Here is a 20,331-nt window from a genome sequence, read left to right as displayed (position 1 = left end):
TTCACCCCGGAAGTGCAAAGGTTCAGGATGTCTTCAGGCCCCCACTGAGCATGGACAAGGGTCCCAATTCGAATCGCTGAATCCCCATGGTATGCACCGGGTATGGAAATACAATGTGCACTCACTCTGCTTTGCCTGAATCCGCATCACGTGACTTCCTTGGATTCAATTCCCCCTCAGTTCGGAAGGGCAACGGAACAGCAACCAGGTGTGATAAAACAGCCACGTCAATTCAGAACACTCAATTCACACTCACCCCTGATCTTAGCTCGAATAACCTCAGTGTGATAAGGTCCAGACATTGTTGCACCAGCTCTTAGGCAGGGCCAGACTTACCCCTATGCTCATCTCAAGGGCTACCTATTTCCCTAGGATAGTAAATTATGTCTGAGACACTTTGAGTGCATCTACACTGTAGAAATAATGGACTTTAAGTGCTGTAGTTGCATCTTTTGGAATCCTGGGATTTGTAGTCTTACAAAGTCTTTAGCCTCCCCTGCCAAAGAGTGCTGGTGCCTTACAAAACTACAAATGCCAGGATTTTGTAGGATAGAGCCATGGCAGTTTAAGTGACGCCAAACTACAATATTTATACAGTATAGATGCACCCTTAGTTATAATCACACTTAGAAGAATTGGAAAGGGAAGGTTCTGTCTATGAGTACATATAACACAATAGTGCAATAGTGTGTATGTGTGTGTGTGGCTGTGTGGCTGTGGTAATGAGAAAAATAAGAATGGTGCTGAGATCCAAGGAGAATGAAGAGAGATAATAGACCAGATTCCATGTAGTATCTGCACTGAGTGTGGCCTAGGACCAAATAGCAGGGGTTAAAAAGAAACCAACCAATAGCTTTTGTCCACTCAGAAATGAGGCTTACAATGACAGCCATCCTCCTCTGCCATATAGCCCTGCTGTACTTTATTCCTGATTGCTAAAATTGATAATGTTTGGACAGACAATCTCTTTATATCGGAATCATTTCTTTAATCTTTTCTTATTTAAATTATTTCTAACCCACTTTTAAAATCAGTTTTCCAAATGTAAGCATAATAACATAATAACAAAGCAAGTGGGTTTTTTAAAAGTCAAAAATAACATATGCTGCAACATTTAAACAGATAGACACTGGAATACATGTGTCCAAGCAACATCACAGTGTGGTCAAGATGTTATTGATTATTAATGAAGAAGAACACATGAGCTAGGATAGGAGTCAACATGAGCCTACTGGGAAGGACAAGATTCAGCCCTCTCCCCTTCCCTCCTGCTGAGTATAATTGAGTGGAATCTATTTTTGTACTTTGAATGCAGTTTACAGCAATGGAGGCAAGCCAGGATGAAGGAGGAAGGTGGGAGGAGGACAGTGCAACGTGGACATTTTAAGAGCAACAGAAAAAGTTAAAAAGCAGATGATTAATTCAGACTTCCTTTTCTTTCTGCTTTCTCATTACAGGACCCTGGGTTCTTATTTTACAATGGGAACTTCTGTCTACTTAGTAAACATTATCCATGATTTTACCTTTATTATGTCACCTCTTACCTTTTCAGTAATCTAGAAAGTCCCAAACAATGTGACATTTCCTTGAAGGAGAGCTGCTTCAGACCTCCAGACATTTTGCTAGTTCTTTTCAGCATCTCCTCCAGATATCTTACTAATTTGAGCCACCTTGTAGTTACAAATCACTCTGTAATAATCGTGTATTTTGTGTCTTTCTGTGCCTGTGTGTGTGTGTGTGTGTGTGTGTGTGTGTGTGTGTTACAAACAGAACTTAATAAATTAGCAAAACATTTCACCTTCTGCCTTCTTCAGTTTCTGAAAATAAAAAAGCTGCATTCAAGGTAGAGCTTTAGGATACTATGGCCCGGTACAGACTGGCAGTTTGCAGCAGCCTGGGGCCAATTTTAGGGCTCAGGACTGCAGAGCAACTGCATGGTCCCGAGCCCTAGTGTGCAGCGGCCGCACCATTATGGTGCGGCCCCATCCACATGGGAGGCGCCATGATGAGACAAGTGCAACGCAGCATCTGCATGTCACGGCGCTGCACTTGTGCCATCAATGTGTGACAGTGAGCCAGTGGCACACTCATGGCACCTGCTGCATACATCAAACAGAACCTGCTTTTAGCAGGTTCTTTTTGGTGCAGAGGGAGGCCACGCGGTTTGGCTGCTGTGGCATCTCTTAGCAGCAAAAATGGGTGCCTCCAGCCCGCCCTTTTGGGGCAGTCTGTCGAGCCCCTATGTTGCCAACATCCTTAGGGAGATGATGGTGTCATGTATTATGTTCCACACTGAGACTATGAGGTGTTGAAGTCTTAAGTCTGTAAGTCCAAAAAATCTCCCTTTCATCCAAAATGCTTGAAAAATATTGTACATCAATTCCACACCCACACAAATCAGAAAGGCTGTAGTGTTCTGTGGTAAAACACCTAGCCACTGGTTTGTCAAACTTCCTGGTCAGGATTACAAATGTGAAAACATTTTACTGACATAATGTCCTAAATCCAACTGCTAATCCAAACTAGAGCAAGCTCACTGAATCAATGGGGATTTAGTAAGTCAACACTTAGGCAGGTTCTATCGAATAAATGGATCTACTCTGGTTGGGGTGTACCATTGGATTTAGGCCATATATGTTATTATATAAACACATATATCAGTCACAGTGTAACAAATGTTCTCAAAGTGAGATACCCAGTTAAAACATAAGTAATAAAATACAGGGGGTGGTGGTTAATATTTACCAGTCCTAAAGAGGACTTCGTGGAAAGTGGAGTGTGACAAAGGCTCCATGCTGCCTGTCTTTGCCCCTCGTCGGTGCCACACCAACCACACGGTGATGCGCTTCTTAAAAAGAAGCCGCCTGGAGTGCCTTCTTTTTAGGAACGCTATAATGGCGCTCGCATGCCATGATGCCAGTGCTTCTGGCAAGAGCTGTTTGGGTGCACATATGCCTGTGTGTCATCGTTGTGTGCCTCATGTGGGTGGGGCCACTTAGATCCTCAGGGAAAATTTTGTTACAGCCTTGTAAAACTAGGCTGTCAACGACCTTCCAGAGGACCTTCTCAGCTGTTGCTCCCAGATTGTGGAATGGCCTCCCAGACGAGATCTGTCATATTACCACCCTAAATAGCTTTTAAAAAGCTATAAAGACAGATCTCTTCCGGCAGGCCTTTCCTGAATAGTTCTCCGAAGGAAAATCTAACTGCTGACCTTTGACTTCACCACAGTTATTGTATTGTTTTTTAAGTATGTTTTTATGTTTTTAATTCCACACTATTTAATTGTATTTTAAGGGTGGGTGGGTTGAGGGTTTGGACTGTATATTTTAACTTTGTAAGCCACCCTGATTGCTTTTTGTAGAGAGGCGGGATATAGATGATGATGATGATGATGATGATGATGATGATGATGATGATGATGATGGCACACAGGTGCCACTAGTAGGGCTGGATGCGTATGGACGCCCAGCCTTCCGGAGCCCTAATTTCAGCCCCAGGCCAGTGCTTTGTGTTGGTCTGCAATGGGCCTTAGACAGTATCTAAGGGTGACACAGTGAATGGAAGAGACCCTCTGTGTACACATGAGGCTAAAACTGGGGTAATATTTACATCTAATATCCTAGCCTTGAGGGATACTTAATGTGCCAAAACAAAATTCAAAAAGGATAATTTCAGTATATGGATTTAGCTTCAGATTAACAAAACAGTGATTGAATGTAGGACAACCCCAAGACGGGTGGATAGGGAAGTTGTCTGGGGACATGACAGAGGGCAAGTAGGAGAAATGGGCTTACTTGCCTTAGTGCAATGAGACCTCCTTTGTCTCCAGTGCAAGAGGATATGCAAAAAGCCTGGTGGGGGAGGACAGAGTGATCAGCAAACCCATTTAACCTTTATCTTGGTATTGCCTGGATCCTTCACATGTCTTCAGGTCAATGTGCTCTTTCCATAGGAATGCCTCTTAAGAACATGCCTGGCTGAAAATACAAAAATATGGAAACCCCATAGGCAGCATGGGGGGAGGTGTCAGGTATGCCAACAATCCAGCAGTGAGCGCTGGCACAGCATGATTCTTTTTGAGATGCAGTTTGTACAGTTTCTATGTGTCATTGTACCATAGCGTGGTAGCACATTGGTAGATCCCTTCCCTTTTTTCATATCTACTGCATATAGAGTTTTTAGTACTGGCATACATATGTTATCCAAGTTGTCATAGGCCTCCTGCTGAGCTAATAAATTCCCCCAAATATCAAGGAGACAGTGTCACTGTTGGTGGGGACAACAAACCCTTTCTCAGTAACATGGATACAGGTTGGGGGAAGCTAGACTAAATGAATCCAGTGACAACTATGGGAATGAGGTAAAATGCAAGCAGCATCAACGTAATCATAAAAGAACTTAAGAAGGTAATTCATAGAATTAAAAATTAGCATCTCTGAACTGTGCTGCTTTGGAAGAAAAGTACAACAAGAAGCCAGTGCCAAGCTATGGCAGAGATACTTGCACAAGAGTAAATAATGTTTACAACATCAGCAAAGAAACTAGCCCCACATTCAAACACCAGCCAAGGCCTAGGGTTCAATCAACCTAAGCCTAAGCAAACAGATATATCCACCCCTTTCCCTTGATTTACTCAGACTAGGATTATGTATTTAGCAGCCCTTCTGGGCTCTTTAAAAGAATGGAATGTATATAAGAATAAATGCAACCAATATATTATCACTCAGGAGGGATGTTCCACACTTTCTTTCCTACAAAAAAAGTATTGTTTGTAAATTACTACTCTCATATACCTGCAAGAGCCAAACAAAATGATGTCCCACGAGCGAATGCAGGAGTGAACATGGCATAGCCTTGGGCCACGTGTGGTCTTCAATGCTATTTTACAGCCCCCTGCAGACCTCAAGATGCACTTTTTCTGGATCCAAATGAGATGACTTGCAGCTCCTAGAATTCCCCAGGGGCAGCGATTAACCTTTTTAAATAGGATGCAAAAATGGCCCATTGTTCAAAACCAGAAATAGACTTTAGCTACTTACAAGGGGAGGTAGGATTTGCAACCTGTGCAGTCACGAAAGGGGATGAAGAAGAGCAAATTGGCCCCAAGACCCACAGCAGTTACTCATCCCTGGCATAGAGTTTAGACCTGTTCTTCCACTATTCACTTTCCAGGCAACCTTTAAGCTGTAACCAGTTGTTACATGGTCCTGAAATTCAGTCAGACTGACTTCCTCCATGGCTGTAGCCACAGCAGTGCACCCCTAGACATGTTCTGTCCAAAAATGTCCAACTGACTTCAGTGGGGCTTATTGCTGCCAGGTAAGTAGGTTGAGAGGCAGTGTGGTGTAGCGGTTTGAGTGCTGGACTAAGGTCCAAAACACACTGCGGAAATAATCCAGTTTGAGACCACTTTAACTGCCTTGGCTCAATGCTAGGGAAATCTGGTAACTGTAGTTTTGTGAGACATCTAGCCTTCTCTGTCAGAGAGCTCTGGTGCCACAATCAACTACAATATCCAGGATTCCCTAGCACTGAGCCAGGGGAGTTAAAACAGTCTCACACTAGATTGTTTCTGCAATGCGTTTTGGACCTATGACTCTGGCAACCAGGGCTGGAATGCTACTTGCTCAGCCAAGCAAACCCACTGGATGACCCTGGGCAAGTCACATCCTCTCAGCCCAGGAGGAAGGCAATGGCAAACCTCCTCTGAATAAATTTTGCCAAGAAAACCCTATGATAGGGTTCACCTTAGGGTCTCATAAGTCAGAAGTGACTTGAAGGCACACAACAAGAAGTAGGTTGGAATTGCACCCCAAATTGTTTTACCAGGTCTTCTGGCATCCATCCATCCATCAGTTTATTTATATCCCACCTGTTTCCCAAACTGGCTTACAAAATTGGGGGGGGGGGGAGAGAGAAATAAAACACATATAGTAAAAAAGATACAAAAATGTGATTAACATATCATTACAATATCAACAAAATTACAGTGAGCCCTCCTTGTACATCCATGGATTCAGCCATCCACAGCTTGAAAATAGTCAAAGAAAGAAAGAAAGAAAGAAAGACAAACCTCAATTTTGCCATTTTATATAAGGGGCACCATTTTACTCTGCTATTGTATGTAATAGCACTTCAGTATCCACAGATTTTGGTATCCATGACAGGTCCTGGAACCAAACCCTAGCAGATACCAAGAGCTCACTGTAAAACCACTTAAAATATTATTCTCCAAAGCCTGCAGGAATAAAAAGCTATTTGCCTGTTATGAAAAGACAGCAAGAGTGAGCCAACCTAGCTTCTTGAGGAAGGGACTTCCAGCGCCTGGGAGCAGCCATGGAAACCTACCAATCCCAAATATATGTACTGTGTACTGTGAGCCATCAGGTCATTTCCAACTTGTGGCAACCCTAAAGGTGAACCTAACATGGGTTTTTCTTTGCAAGATTTATTCAAAGCAGGTTTGCCATTGCCTTTCCCTGAGGCTGAGAGCATGTGACTTGCCCAAGGTCATCCAGTGGGTTTCATAGCTGACTGGGAATTTAACTCTGGTCTTCACAACACTGGTTCTCACACTGGTTCTCCCCTCACTGGTTCTCACACCGCTTCAAAGATCTTAGAACCTGGAGAAGCTTATAGAGGAAGAAACATCCTTCAGATAATCTGGACCCAAGCTGCATCCCTCCATGCAATGTAAAGTCTTCCCACTTACTTCTGATGGATGTATACAGTCTAGCCCCTTGGTGACACTGATGAAAATGCAGCTAAACAAAACATGAGAGGAAGAAATAACAAGCTACCTGTTCTTGTTTTAGGAAATCTAAAAGTCTTCTTGGGATCATTGCAGAGATCTGACTTTAGTGGTTAATGGACTGAACCTCGAGATCCAGGTTCTAATCTCACTTCACAACAAAATTCACTGGCGACTTTAAGCCAGTCACTCACCTTCTCATCCTGACTTATCTCTCAAAGTTGTTGGGAGGCCAAAGTGGGAAGGCGAGGAGAGCCACACAGGGTGCCTTGAGTTCAGTGCAGGAAAGGCAGGCTATCAAGTTGAAGAAGTAACGATAAAGGAAATGCTCACCCCTCAGGCTCCTCCATTGCTTGGCCTTCCCCTGAGAAGTCCAGGTAGTGGAGGAGGACAGGCAGGGGTCTTCCACCACTCGCTTTCTCCTAAGGAGAGGGCAGAGGAGGAGGAAAATGGAATTAATTAGTATTTAATTAAAACCTATCTGTGACCCAAGATGTTGCGCAGGTCTGGTCCAAGACCACCGCCTGGGAAGAAAAGCCCCCAGTTCACAGCTGGGGTCCTGTTGGTGAGTTTTGCTGGAAAGGAGAGGAACCCAAAAACCCAGCCAGGGAAGGGCCACAAACAGACAGGGCCACCAGCCTCCCCTTTCCCCTGTGGCTGGGGTTGGGTTGAAGTTTTTTTCTGACTTATCATGGTTTTGTTTTTTTTTTGCCAGATTTGTCCAAAGAGGTTTTGCCATGGCCATCTTCTGAGGCTGAGAGAGCGTGACTTGCCCACAGCCACCCAGTGGGTTTCCAGGGCTGAGCCAAGATTTGAACCCTGGTCTCCAGAGTCGTAGTCCAACCCTCCAGCCACTAGGCCACGCTTTTCTGTCCCTCTGCCCCCCATCTCTGACCAGGCACTCAGGAAATGGGGTCAGGAAAAGGCAGCACATCTTCCTTTGGGCCCTGTCATTTCACAGCATCTGGCCTGTGCTGCCAGAAGGAAGGAGGAGAAGGGTTTGGTTGAACCCAAGCATTCCCTTCTGGTCTTTGAGGGCTCTTTCTGTGCCATGGCCGGATGAGGAGGAGGAGGAGGAGGAGGAGGAGGAGGAGGAGGAGGATTACCCAATGCAAGACAAATCTTAACCATTTCCTGAAGGAAAGAAGGGGAAATAAATGCAGGGAGCTACTAAACCAAATGGCAGCCCTTGCCCCTAGAGAAACCATGCTTGCCCCCCTGAGATTCATTGGAGAATGCTTGCCCATCGGGAAAACATTGAATACTTGCCCTGTGTTTCCCTCTGGGCAATGATCCTCCAGCGATTCTCTGTGGGGCAAGTATGGTTTCTCTTTGGGAAAGGAGTGTCGTTTTGTTTGAGTAGGTCCTATAAATAAATGCCTTCTCTTCGGGGCAGGGAGCTTTGTGGTGGTTTTTAGGGACTCGTTTCGAAAGAAAGAAGGCAAGAAGAAAGGATGTGGAAAGGGGCAGGCAGGGAAGAGAGGGATACGTCCCACAGTTTTGCTTGATCCCATTGAGATCGCTGACTTTCAGGATGGGCTCCTGGCTTTAGGATCGGGGCTAATGGGACCGTGAAGGAGATCCTGGGGGCACCTTCCGAAGGGGCTTACGCTAAGGATGGCTTTCCCGGGAGAGAAGGGGTCCCTTCCGGTCCCTGAATGCGCCTGCTTCGCCTTGCTTTCCTTGACCCGCCTCCCGATCCTCCCAAAGGGCAAGCATCGCCTTGGCCTTTCAGTGGGGAAGCTCTGGCCACACTCAGGACCTGGATCCATAACAGTTTCCAGCCCCTGAAACTGCTGACCCTCCCTCCCTCCCTCCCCAAGAAAACGGGAGGAGACGGGGCTTTCCTTCCCCAGGAATCTCGGGGGGCGATCCTTGATGCTTTGATTTCCCACGGGAGAAAGAGCCCAAGGGAAGCCCCCCAGCTTCTCCGCACCTGCCCTTCGCACAGCCCCCCACCGCTCTTCCCCAACCTCATGGGGCTCCGGGGGGGGGGCTCCACCGGGGCTTTTCACACGGACCAGACTCTAGGCTTTTCCCCTTTTTAATCCGAAGCGAGTGGATTCCGATGGCCGGAGGAAAGGGGGGCTATTTCGTCCCAGGACTGGCCTCAAGAGAAGGCCGGCGCTGAGGGGGGCTTCTCAGGCGAGGAGGGAAGGAGCCAGGAGCCAGGAGGAGGAGGGAGCACGCCCCCTTCTTCTTCTTCTTCTTCTTCTTCTCCTCCTCCTCCTCCTCCTCCTCCTGTTCTCCTCCACATCTTCTTCCTCTCCTTCTTCTCCTCTTTCTCCTCTCCCTCTTCCCCTTCTCCTCCTCCTCTCCATCCCCATCTCATTCTTCTCCTTCTTTTCCATCTCCTTCTTCCTCTCCCCCTCTTCCTCTTCTCTTCCTCTCCATCTCCTCCTCCTCTTCTCTTTCCTCTCCTCCTCTCCCCCCCCCCCAGGGGCCAGGGCCCTCGAGAGGCGTCCTTGGCCCCTTCATCTCCCGCTGGGGAAGTCCGAGGGGAGCTCCTCGCTCGTCCCCTGGGAGCCCAACCCGAGAGGCCTAGGCAGTGGCATGGAGCGAGGGCCGGCTTCGGACCGGAGAGGGCTCCCAAACACACCGGCAGAGAGGGAGCCCGGGGGGGGATTGCCAAAGCCTGAGTCCAAGGAAGAGGGCTTGGGGCCTTGCAAGGGTCACGCCGAGTAAGCCATGCGCAACCCTCACCCACAGACACGCAAGACCCACGCAGCCCTCCTGCTTCTCCCAGCTTACTTTCGGATTTCAGCAGGATCATATAGCAGTGGGAAAGCAGTTTCCTTCCAGTCTACTCTAACAACTAGGGCTCCGAACTCCTTGCCGATCCACTGCAGGGATCTACTTGGATCTCTGCGATCTGCCCATTCTTGTCGGAAGAGACCCTGAAAGGCGCGAGGGAGGAAGATTCAAGAGACCCACTCCCCTTGTTTCTGACTCTTTGTTATTTGTTATTCCTATAGGCTCTTTGAAGTTCCTGGAGGTCCGGTCCAGAAAGCTCTGCCTCCTCCCTCGGGGGGGGGGACTGGGGCGGGGTGGCCAGCCGTCCTCCTTTTCCAGGACCCACATGCCCTACATTTCACCCTTCTCTCCAGGAGAGATTCCAAAACGCCCTCCATTTGGAGGCATGGCCAAAAAGCAGCATGGATTGATATTTGTAGGGATGTTTTTGGGGCGTGTTTGAATGTTTTCTTTTGGTCATGTCCTCCATTTTGCTTGGGTGCCCTCCATTTCGCAGAGCCTTGTCCTCCATCATGCCATCTGGGCTGGGAGCCAAACCCGCCCTGGCCGCCTCCTTGAGGTCCTGGGCTCCGAGGGAAGAGAAGGACAGCCTCCTTGGGAGATGATTCCCAAAGCCGCGTATTTCAGAATAAGGCCCAGCAACAGGAGCCTATCTTTAATTACTCCTTTAGTTACATTTATTGATACCACCCGTTAAATAAATACATTTAACTGCCCTTCTCTGGTTTGTTCCGTGACATCTTTTCACTGCGAAACTTTTTAAAAAGTTTGTACAAGTTTTTTTTAATGAATGGTTTATTCATCAACATATTTAAAAAGTTATACCGAAGAAGTTAGACCTTTCTTCTTAGGCCTCGGTTTCTCTTTCACAGCTGTCTCTTCTGACAGAAAAAGTTATCCCCGGTTTTCTAAATAATGCTGGGAGTAGTGAGTGAGTTCCTATAAACTCCGCAGAGAAAGAGCCTTTTTCCCCCGGCTGTTTCATTCGTTTCATTCCAGTTAATCAATTAACGCTAGACCTCGCAGTGGAATTAATAAGAGGAAAGGGTCGTTTTAGTTGATGGGAATTATTAATGGATTAATGATGGATTAATACTATATTGGTTAGATTATGAAGTTATGAGTTTAATCTTTATTACCCTGGAATGCCTACTGCCGTCGGATCTCTAACTTTTAATAGAATAACTTGGAAATGTTGCTGGCTCTTAGGTTTTGAGGATGGCTCTACCATGAAAAAAGAGAATAAGCATCGCAAAGGCTGCCTCCGCACGGGAGAAATAAATCCGTTTTGATCACTTGAACTGCTCTGGCTCAAAGCTATGGAATTCTGGGAAGGCGCCGCGGCAAACTGCACTCCTCAGAATTCCATAGCACTGAGCCACGGCCATAAAAGTGGATTGTTTCTCCAGTGCGGATGCGGTTCAAGTCTAAAGGAACGCTTTAGGCGGACTTGGATGCAAATCCCTCAAAACGGAAGCACTTTTAGCCACGCACAGCGATCTCTGTTTTTAATTTATAATGTTAGCATGATTATTTTAATTCCTTTTTTTATTATAAAAAATCTTGTTCCCCCCCCCCCCCCCATGGAATCTGTCTATTGAGCCGCCTTGGGTCCCAATCCGGGGGAAAGGCGACATAAGATGAAATAAATGATTAAATCAATAACCTTTAAACGGCCAACAGACAAGTCGGATACAAGCCTTAGGGCTCTTAAAAGCACCCCAGATTCAGCAGATAGCCCTTGGATTCGGGACTCTTTCAGACGATTGGACTTCAAGGGACTTCAGGTTTTGCCTTGATGATTTGCGATGAGGCACATATCTTCCCAAACCAGGATGAAAAAAGAAAATAAACGATCTCTTCCCGCGTGGAGCCTCTTCACGTGAGAACGGCCCCAGGCTTCCTCGCCCTCATTCAACCTCCTTCAGTTTTATGGCAATGTAACAAAAGCATTTATTTTTTTTAATCCGTGAGCCGCCTTGGGTCCCTTCTGGGAGAAAGGCGGCATACAAATGAAACCAGTCAATCAATGCATACACAATAAACCGAGCAGGAGTAAGATTTCCCCCTTGTCCCAAAGAGCCCACGGCAGTTTGGGAGTGGCCCCACATCCCAAATCCAAATCTCCGTTAATTTCAACACTAGAAGTTACTTTAGCCGAACTCTCCGTCCGAGTTCTGGAGCCTCAGAGTTTAGCAACAGGATCTTGAGATTTTATTTATTTATTTCACTTTTTTTATGCCGCCTTTCTCCCAAAAATGGACCCAAGGCGGATCACAAGATTTGCGAGGGAGGGAGGGTTTCGCTGTCGGATTTTCCACTCAAGTTTTCACATCTTTGAACAGATCCGAGGCTGCGCCAATATATATGGTTTCTATAAACCGAGTCTCTTCCTGAAAATAGAACTTTTTTTTGGGGGGGGGGTGATGGATCTTTTCCGGATCCATATTTCCCATCCTCTCCGGGGTGACCAGACGTCCTCCTTTTCCAGGACGTGTGTCCTCCATTGCAATCATCAGTGCAAAAGGAACGCCAAAATGTCCTCCATTTTGAGCGTGTCTATAAGAAGCACAGGTTTTCTACGAGTCTTTTGTCACTTTTATCTGGTCCTGTCCTCCATTGTTTCTTGAATGCCCTACATTTTTGGGGTGCCGTGTTAGTTTTACCCCGTCCCTTTCCACCTTCTGTCCAAGAGGAATTCCAAAAAGACCTCTATTTTGGAACCTGGCTAAAAGAAGGACGATTTTCTATTTCTATGAGTTTTGAACTTTTACTAGTCATGTTCTCCATTTCAGGGTGCCTTGTCCCTCCTTTGAGGATAGGTCCTCTGCTCACCCTGAACATGCCCGACCAGGAGGCATTCCGAAAGGTCCTAAGAAGCATGGCTTTATATGTAGATGCGTGTTTTGATCTTTTTATGGAGGGGGGGGAATCATTGTTTCTTGAATGCCCTCCATTTCGAAGGGCCTTGTCCCTCCTTTGCTGTGAGGAGCTCTGCTCACTCTGAACATTTCCACCTTCTGTCCAGGAGGAGTTCCAAAAAGGTCCTCCATTTGGAGCCTGGCCAAGAAGCATGGCTTTATCTTTGTATATGAGTGGTCTGAGCTTTTGATGGGGCCATGTTCTCCCTGGTTTCTTGGATGCCCCACCATTTGGAAGTGCCTTGTCCAGTGGAAGGCTATGGCAGAGGAAACCGTTTGGCTCTCTGAAACTGGAAGGTCTCTGGGAAGAGTCAAGCCGGATCCCTCAATCTATCACCTCCCACTCCTTTGGCGCCTCGGGAGGAAAAGGCCAGGGAGGGAGGACTTCAAGGGTCTGAGAAATCATGGACGGCAAGGGGAGGCAGACACAGAGGAGTTTATCGTACTGGCCTCCCAGAGAGAGGGTTGAAACCCGCCTCTGTCTTCTCTCTAACCCTCCTGTGTCCGACGCGGCGCACCAAGCCTTGGTGGAAAGGTTTGCTCCAGGAGTGGAGAAAGGGAAGCACTGCAAAGGAGGACAAGGCACAGTTCAATGGAGGACCTGAACTAAAGGAACAGCTACAAACACTCACACAAACATCAGTTCATGCCTCTTGATCAGGCTCCTAATGGAGGACCTGTTGGAATTCCTCCGGGACAAAATAGGGGGCATGTCCGGGAAAAGGAGGACACTCAGTCGTCCTCAGCACTGCATCCTACCCAGGCCATCGGGGTGAGGAAAAAGTCTCTTAGGCCCAGATGGGAGGCTGAGGGAGAGGCCAGAGGGAATGTAGGTCGTGGGAACGGAGTTGAGAAGCGGAGATGATGCTCTTGGGAGAAACTCCCGGGGACACTTAGGAAGGAAGGAAGGAAGGAAGGAAGGAAGCAAACAAGCCAGGGAGGGAGGGAAAGGGGGAGGAAGGAAGACAGGCCCATTCCCTCCCAAGGGAAGAGCAGGCCCTCAAGCAGCAGGGACGTAGTTAGGATTTTAGGAAGGGGGGGTCCAGACTAAGTGCCACCATTATAATGGGGCTTGGGCGCGGCAGGGCAGAAGAACGCACCTTTCATTTTTCTAATGGAAGGGGGGGCGGACCCCAAGAACCCCCCCCCCTTGGCTACGTCCCTGCAAGCAGGGTGACCAGAAGTCCTCACCACCAAGGAGGACAAGGCACCGCAGAATGGAGGACACTCAAGAAAAAGGGCAGACCTGATCAAAGCTCCAAACACACATAGAAATATACATTCATTTCATATGAATTTTTTTACAGTACGTTGTATTTTATTATGTGCTCAGTCCTATTCTTCTGAAGACCTTATCTACGTTCAAATGCCTTGTTGGCCTGTGGGTCCTCCACGGCCAGGGTAGGCTTCTGAGGAGGCCTACAGTCCCTGCCAGGAGCCCCTTCCTTCCCTCGCCAGCAGAAAAGCTTCCCAGAGAAGCATCGAGGGACTCTGGTTTTATTGCCGACGGCGCTTGGTGGGTTGAGCTCCCCGGGGGACAACAGCCCCAGCAACCACCGCAGCCCCCGAATGTGATCAACTCCCGGGGGAAGGGAGACACCGATGTTGTTGGACTTCCAAGTCCCAGCAGCCTCGGTCAGCTCATGTTGATGGGAGTTGCAGTTCACCTGCTGGAGGAGTACTTGGTTCCCCTTGTGAGACTACACCCAAGTCGCTCCTGCTGTTGCCACAGTCTGGAAAGGGATGGTCTGCTGGGCAAGGAGGGCCTCTGTTGCGGACGGGGTGGTGGGGGTTGAGAAGCATAGAGCTGGAAGAGACCCCAAGGCCATCCAGTCCAACCCCATTCTGCCATGCAGGAACTCCCAGTCAAAGCATCCCCGACAGATGGCCAACCAGCCTCTGTTTCAGGACCTCCAAGGAAGGAGACTCCACTACACTCTGAGGAAGGAGTGTGTTCCACTGTCGAACAGCCCTTACTGTCAGGAAGTTCCTCCTAATGTTCAGGTGGAATCTCTTTTCCTGCAGCTTGCATCCATTGTTCCGGGTCCTGTTCTCTGGAGCAGCAGAAAACAAGCTTGCTCCCTCCTCAATATGACATCCCTTCAAATATTTAAACAGGGCTATCATATCACCTCTTAACCTTCTTTTCTCCAGGCTAAACTTCCCCAGTTCCCTAAGTCATTCCTCACAGGGCATGGTTTCCAGAACCTTCACCATTTTAGTCACCCTCCTTTGGACACGCTCCAGTTTCTCAACATCCTGTTTGAATTATGGAGACCTGCAAAGGGCTATGCCCCTCGGAGGGCGGAAAAGGAGCCCGGGTCCCCTTCACCAGTTTCCGACTCCTAAGGGGCACCCATCGCAAGGTTTCCTTGGCCAGATTCATCCGAGTTTTTTGCCCCTCTGAGGCTGAGAGGGCGACGGGGGCCGAGCTGGGATGGAAAGACTAGACTCTCCAGAGCTCCAACCACTAGACCTGCCCGCCCTCCTTTCCCTTCGGGGTCTCGCTCAGTCCTCCGGAGGGTGGCCCGGAGAGGCAGGGAGGCCCCGCTGGCTGGGAGGGCTGGGCGCCGGCATGCAGCGCCCCTTCCTGGCGCAGAGGGAGCTTCTGCTGCTGCTCTCCCACTCCGGGGTGTGTGTGTGTGTGTGTGTGTGTCCCCACCGCCAAATGGAGGACTTCCTAAATAAAAGGGAGGACATGACCCCAGAAAAGCTCCAAACACTCCGGTCAGTATGAACTCATGCTTCTTCCTCCTGTTCCGAATAGAGGGCCTTTAGGAATTCTCCCCGGGCAGAAGGTGGGGATGGAGGACATGTCCTGGAAAAGGAGGACCTACCCGGGAGAGCCCTTCCCTCCCGCCCCCTCCGCTTCCTCTTCCCAAAGTCACCTCCTCCATGTCAGCCTCCTGTCCGGGAGGAATTCCCAAAGGCCCTCCTTTTATGAGCACCATTAGGAAGCATGGGCTGACCCTGATCCAGGAGGGGCTTTTCCGCTTTGATTCGGCCCCCCTCCTCCCTTTCCCCTGGAAGCCCTCCATTTGGGGTGCTCTCTCCTCCTCCTCCTCCTCTGCTCACTCTCCGCTGGACGGAGCCTAGGACCAGGGATGGACCCCGCCGCCCCCCGCCCCGGGCCCACAGTTGGAACTGAGCGAACAAGCCCCAGGCCCTCCCTCTCTTCCTCCCCCTTCAGCTCTGGCTGCTCTTTCACGGCTCATTAGCCAATGAGAGGGGCTAATCGCCTCCCGCAGTCCCCTCCCCACGGGGAAGGGGAGGGGGCCTCCTTCCTCGCCATTGGCTGTCCGGGATCAACAAAGGGGGGCCTCATTAGCATGCGGAGGGCGCCTCTTATAGGCTGCCGGGGGTGCCACTCAGGCCGGCCTCCTCCTCCTCCTCCTCCTGGCTCCCCGCCCTCTCTTTCCCGGCGAAGGCGCTCTGCTGCTGCTGGGCTCCGAGGGCCAGAGGCGCCGAGGGTGGCTGCGGAGGAGGATGCGGCGTTCCCCGGCGGCGGGAGCCATGGTGCTGGGCTCGCCGCGGCCCCAGGGCCTCCTCCTCCTCCTCCGCCTCTGGGCCCACGCAGCCTCCCCCTCCTCCTGATCCTGACCCGCCTGATCCAGCAGCAGCAGCAGCAGCAGCAGCGCCCCCGAGGACGCCTCCCCGATGCCCCCGGGGCCCCCTCGACGCCGCCAGCGCTGCTCCCTGCCGGGCCAAGGAGGCTGGGGGTCCTCCTCCTCCTCCTCTTCCTCGCCATGCTCGCCCTCTGCCTCCTCGCCTCCTGCGCCTTCGCCTTCGCCGCTTCCGACGACAGCCTCCTCCTGGGCTCCCCTGCCGCCTCCTCCTCCTCCTCCCGGGCCCTGGCCAAGCTGCTCCTGCTCCGGGGCCCCGGCCTCAAAGGACAGCCCTTGAACCCGGTCCCGGAGGGCGAGATCGACGACGAGGAGGACGAGGAGGACGGAGGAGGAGGCGCCGCCGCCGCCGGGGCAGCAGGGACCTCGGCGTCCTCCCTCTCCAGCTTCCTCAACGGCGCCGGGAGCAAGCGCCTCCCGCAGGCCCTCATCATCGGCGTCAAGAAGGGAGGCACCCGCGCCCTCCTCGAGTTCCTCCGCGTTCACCCCGACGTCCGGGCGGTGGGCGCCGAGCCCCACTTCTTCGACCGCAACTACGAGAGAGGGCTCCCCTGGTACAGGTAAAGGAGGGAGGCCCTGCCCCATCTCCCCCTTCTTCTACTCCCCCTTCTTCCCTTTCCTTTCTTTCTCCCTCTTTTCTTTTCCCCCTCCTCCTCCTTTCCCTTCCTTTCCCTTTCCTTTCTTTCTCCTTCTTCTGCCCCCCTTCTTCCCCTTGCCCCTGTCTTTTCCTCTGCCCATCCCCTTCCTCTTCTCCTCTTTCCCCTCTTCTCCTCCTTCCTCTGTTTGCCCTGTCCCTCCTTCCCGGCCTGGGAGGCCTGCGAGGGGCCGACGGAGGAGGGCCAGCAGTGGCCTTTAGGGCCCCTTTCGCTCTGCCTCCCTCCCGTCTGAGGCGGAGGGAAGGGGCCCAAGGACCAGGAGGCGCCTTGAACCCGCGGCCGCTTCGGCCAAGCGTAGCTCTCCTCGGGTTCGGAGGAGGGTCGGACGGAGGACTCTGGAGAGCCGGACTCGGGGGCCAGTCTTCCCCCCTTGGCCCCGCCGCCCCCCGCGGCCGACTCTGGGCAAGAAGCCCCCTCTCTCACCTGCCTCCTCCTCGGGGGAAGAAGGCCAGGGCAGAGCTCCGCTGAACAAGCCCTTGCCAAGAACCCCCAGGATCGGGCCGTCGTAGGAGGGTCTCCAATCCTGGGTCGGAAAGCCTTGGAGGGCCCTGCCCTCCCCCTGGCCTTCCCTTGGGCCCTCGGCGGGGTGCCCAGGCTTGCCCTCCTTCCCCAGGACCTTTCCCCCTTCTGCCCGGGAGGCAGTCCGACGGGGGCTCCAGGGGGAGCAGGGCTAAGCCGGCATTGACCTCGCTAGCTGGGGTGGCCTCCTCCCTTTCCTTGGAAGGCCCTCCATTTGGCGGCGCCTGGCCCTTCTCCGTTTCCCCGGACTCGGCCTAAACCCGACGTCCGCCCCGTTCCTCCTTTCGGCCGCCCTTCTCCTCCCGCCGATCCGCTGGTCTCCCTTTGGCTCCATGTTCCCCGGGGGGAGGCTGCTTTCCCAGCCCTGGCCCCCTGCTGTGGCTCTGGGCAACGGGGGGGGTTGCGCCCCCCCTGCGGGGGCGCGGGGGGGGGGAAGGGGGACACGCGTGGCCGCTTGTTCGTGGGAACCCCGCCTGGAGCAGTCGGGGAGGGTCGTGCCCAGATGTAGCCCGACTCCTGGCGGCCCTGAGGAGGAAGAGGCCCCTCCGAGGGCCCCTCTCTTCCAGGGCTCTGCTCAGGCCCTTCCCGGACGGAGCCCTCCAGATGCTGGAGTCTGGCGTAGAGGGCTCCCGAAGGCAAAGGTTGCGCTCTGAGTCGAAAGGCTGCCTCTCCCTCTGGGGCACGTCGGGCCTGACTGCTTCGAGGTCCCCCTCGGAAGGTGGATCTGCACCGCAGCCCTAAAGCGCTTTCGCTGCCAGGGCTCCATCTTGTGGCAGCCTGGGATTTGTAGTTCGGCGAGGCAGGAAGCGAGCTTCCCCGGGGGCCAGAGCGTGGAGCAAAGGGGGCCCGAGGCGGCTGCCTTTCTTCCGAGGGAGCCCCGTCGGAGCGGAGGGGAAAGGGCGCCTTTGCGTCCGGGACCTTCAGCCAGGCTCAGCATCCCAGACGGAGCCACAAGATGGAGCCCTGCGAGAGTGGAAGCGCCGCCAGCCCCTTTCGGGCGGCCAGGTGGAAGCCCCGGGAGGGCCTGGGGGGGGGGGGGGGAGGTCTCTGTGGTTGTGCACCTTTCCAAACCCCGCTCCCCCTCCCCCCTCCTTCCTTCCGACGGCTCTCTTCGGCCTCCCGCTTCCCGGCTTCTTAGTGGGTTTCGACGGGGCTTTTCTTTCTCGCTTGCCCTCTTCTTTCTTGGGCTCCTCAGCCCCGACCTCCACCAAAGGGCCGGAGAAAAGGAGGGGGAAGGGGACCTCTTGGCGCCGGGTCGATGCCCTTCGAAAGGGGAGGAAGCGTCAGGCGGCACCCTCTCCTCCGTCAGACGCAGAGGGAGAGGGAGAGGGAGGGTTGGCAAACCTCTCTGAGGAGCCTCAAAGCTAGTCTCAAAGGTGCTGCTAAAAGATCTCTCAGATTCTACAGACTAACGTGGGCTACATCTGGGTCTTCCAGCACTCTGAACGGAGGACAGTAACATTCCAAAGTCACCAACCCTTTCCCTGGCCCACCCAAAAGGCACCCAATGCAAACTGTCCCTCCTCCTCCCCCGGCCTCTTCATCAGGCAGAGAAGCCAGGGAGCTTGGAAAGCTTGCATCATTCATCATGTCCTTGGGGCGTTTGGCTTGGTCGGTTAAAAGTTGCACAGTTTGGTGGGTTTGAGATGTTATGCTGCTTTGCTGTGTGGCCAACAAGGCTACTGCTGAATGTGTAGCCTAAACTGAGCAGAGAAGGCACTCCTTGTGTGTGTGTTAAAGGCACATCTTCCATTGAGAGGGAAGATGTGCTTTTAACACGCACACATACACACAAGAGACCCCCTTTCAAGAGAGGCAAAGGGGCTCCTGGGAAGCTGTTGGCCATGGCTGCGATGGATGATCAGCCTGCAAAGGGATCTTGTAGCACCTTTGAGACTAACTGGGAGAAAGAAGTTGCAAGGAAGAAGTTACCTTGACTGAAGCTTAGGCTACAGCTTCTTTTGTCCAGATAGTCTCAAAGGTGCCACAAGCTCCCTTTGCAGACTGATATTCCTGACCAACCTCGCCATGTCTCTGACTTCTGCCCTCACTTGGATGAGTTGTGGCAGTGTGCGCAACATGGAAGAACTATAAAGCTTAGCGTACCTGGATGGGTGCTGGCAGGCTGAGGGATGTCTTATTTCTTATTTTATTTCTTAATTTCATATCTTTGCCACCTTTCTCCCAGAAAGGGACCCAAGGCGGCTCACAAGATATTGGTTCCAAAAAGGAGGGGTTTACTAGCAACCATGGCTTTGTGTATTTTGGGCTTTACCATTTGGTTTCGATAGTAAGTACATTTGCAGTCTGGCAAGGCAAATTCTCCTCCCAATCCAGAAAGCTTGCAGAGAGTGGAAGTGTTGAACAGACAGGCTCAAGTCTCTGCTGGGCTCAGTGGGCAGAGAAAGCTGCCCTTTTCAACATCTTCAAGGGCTGCGTATTAATACTGGAGAGGATGAAAGCGTCTGTCGGTGACCCGTCAGAGTGGCAACATGCAGTGGCAGTCATTAAAGTCATGCCTAGTGACATCTACTAACTGCGTTTTTCAAAATACTGTAACACACAGCTCCATTCCTCTCCCCCCTCCCTCTGTAAGGAAAACTTGAGATGCCTCTTGAAGTCAAAGCAAAACTAAATGATAGAAAAATAAACCAAAGCCAAGTTATCTCTTTTGGGGCTCTTCCTGGGTTGCAATTCAATCAGACTAAGCAGCGCTCTCCTCTTCCAGGCCAGGATTGGGTCCTCTGTTTGTAGATCTGCCGCCTCCTTGGCTCCTTCCTCTTCAGATCTTTTACAACTCCCACATCCCAGGGCTGCTCCAAGATTTGGTTGTTACATGAAGGCTGGTGCTCATTTCTTGTTGCCCTGAATGAAGGACACACATTTAAGGGAGATGGTTTTACAGAGATCCTCCCCAAACGGCAACTTGTAGCTAATGAGCAGAGCTGTCAGGAAGATGAGAACCATTTCTGTGTTGCAGAAGGGTGAACTTAGGGAAAGTTTCCAACTAGTCTAGAAAGATGGGGGCTGGTGGGAACTTGCTTCTTAAAAACTCCCTCTCATTTAACTCCTGCTCTCTGCTGCCTAAATGGTCAGCCTGCTGC

General features: G+C 51.3%; 1 protein-coding gene and 1 long non-coding RNA gene across 2 annotated transcripts in view; one reads left to right on the top strand and one right to left on the bottom strand.

Moving 5' to 3' along the window:
• Window positions 1–3,396: 3,396 nt before the first annotated feature.
• Window positions 3,397–9,715, bottom strand: LOC121922313. The gene is made up of 4 exons (XR_006102135.1): window positions 9,506–9,715; window positions 6,949–7,176; window positions 4,797–4,978; window positions 3,397–3,980 (listed from the first exon to the last, which is right to left on the bottom strand). It is a non-coding gene; the product is annotated as an uncharacterized LOC121922313 (long non-coding RNA).
• A 6,028-nt stretch (window positions 9,716–15,743) lies between these two features.
• Window positions 15,744–20,331, top strand: part of LOC121922311 (heparan sulfate glucosamine 3-O-sulfotransferase 3B1-like) — a 41,569-nt gene continuing 36,981 nt past the window's right edge. Inside the window, exon 1 of the mRNA XM_042451556.1 lies at window positions 15,744–16,612. Within this exon, the coding sequence (XP_042307490.1) occupies window positions 15,759–16,612 (854 nt within the window). The 5' untranslated portion in view covers window positions 15,744–15,758. The remainder of the gene's footprint in view (window positions 16,613–20,331) is intronic.

This window comes from Sceloporus undulatus, chromosome 2 (genome assembly GCF_019175285.1).
Source record: "Sceloporus undulatus isolate JIND9_A2432 ecotype Alabama chromosome 2, SceUnd_v1.1, whole genome shotgun sequence".
NCBI classification, from domain to species: Eukaryota; Metazoa; Chordata; class Lepidosauria; order Squamata; family Phrynosomatidae; genus Sceloporus; species Sceloporus undulatus.
Note: the sequence above shows the minus strand (reverse complement) of the source record. Positions and strands in the feature narration are given on the sequence as shown.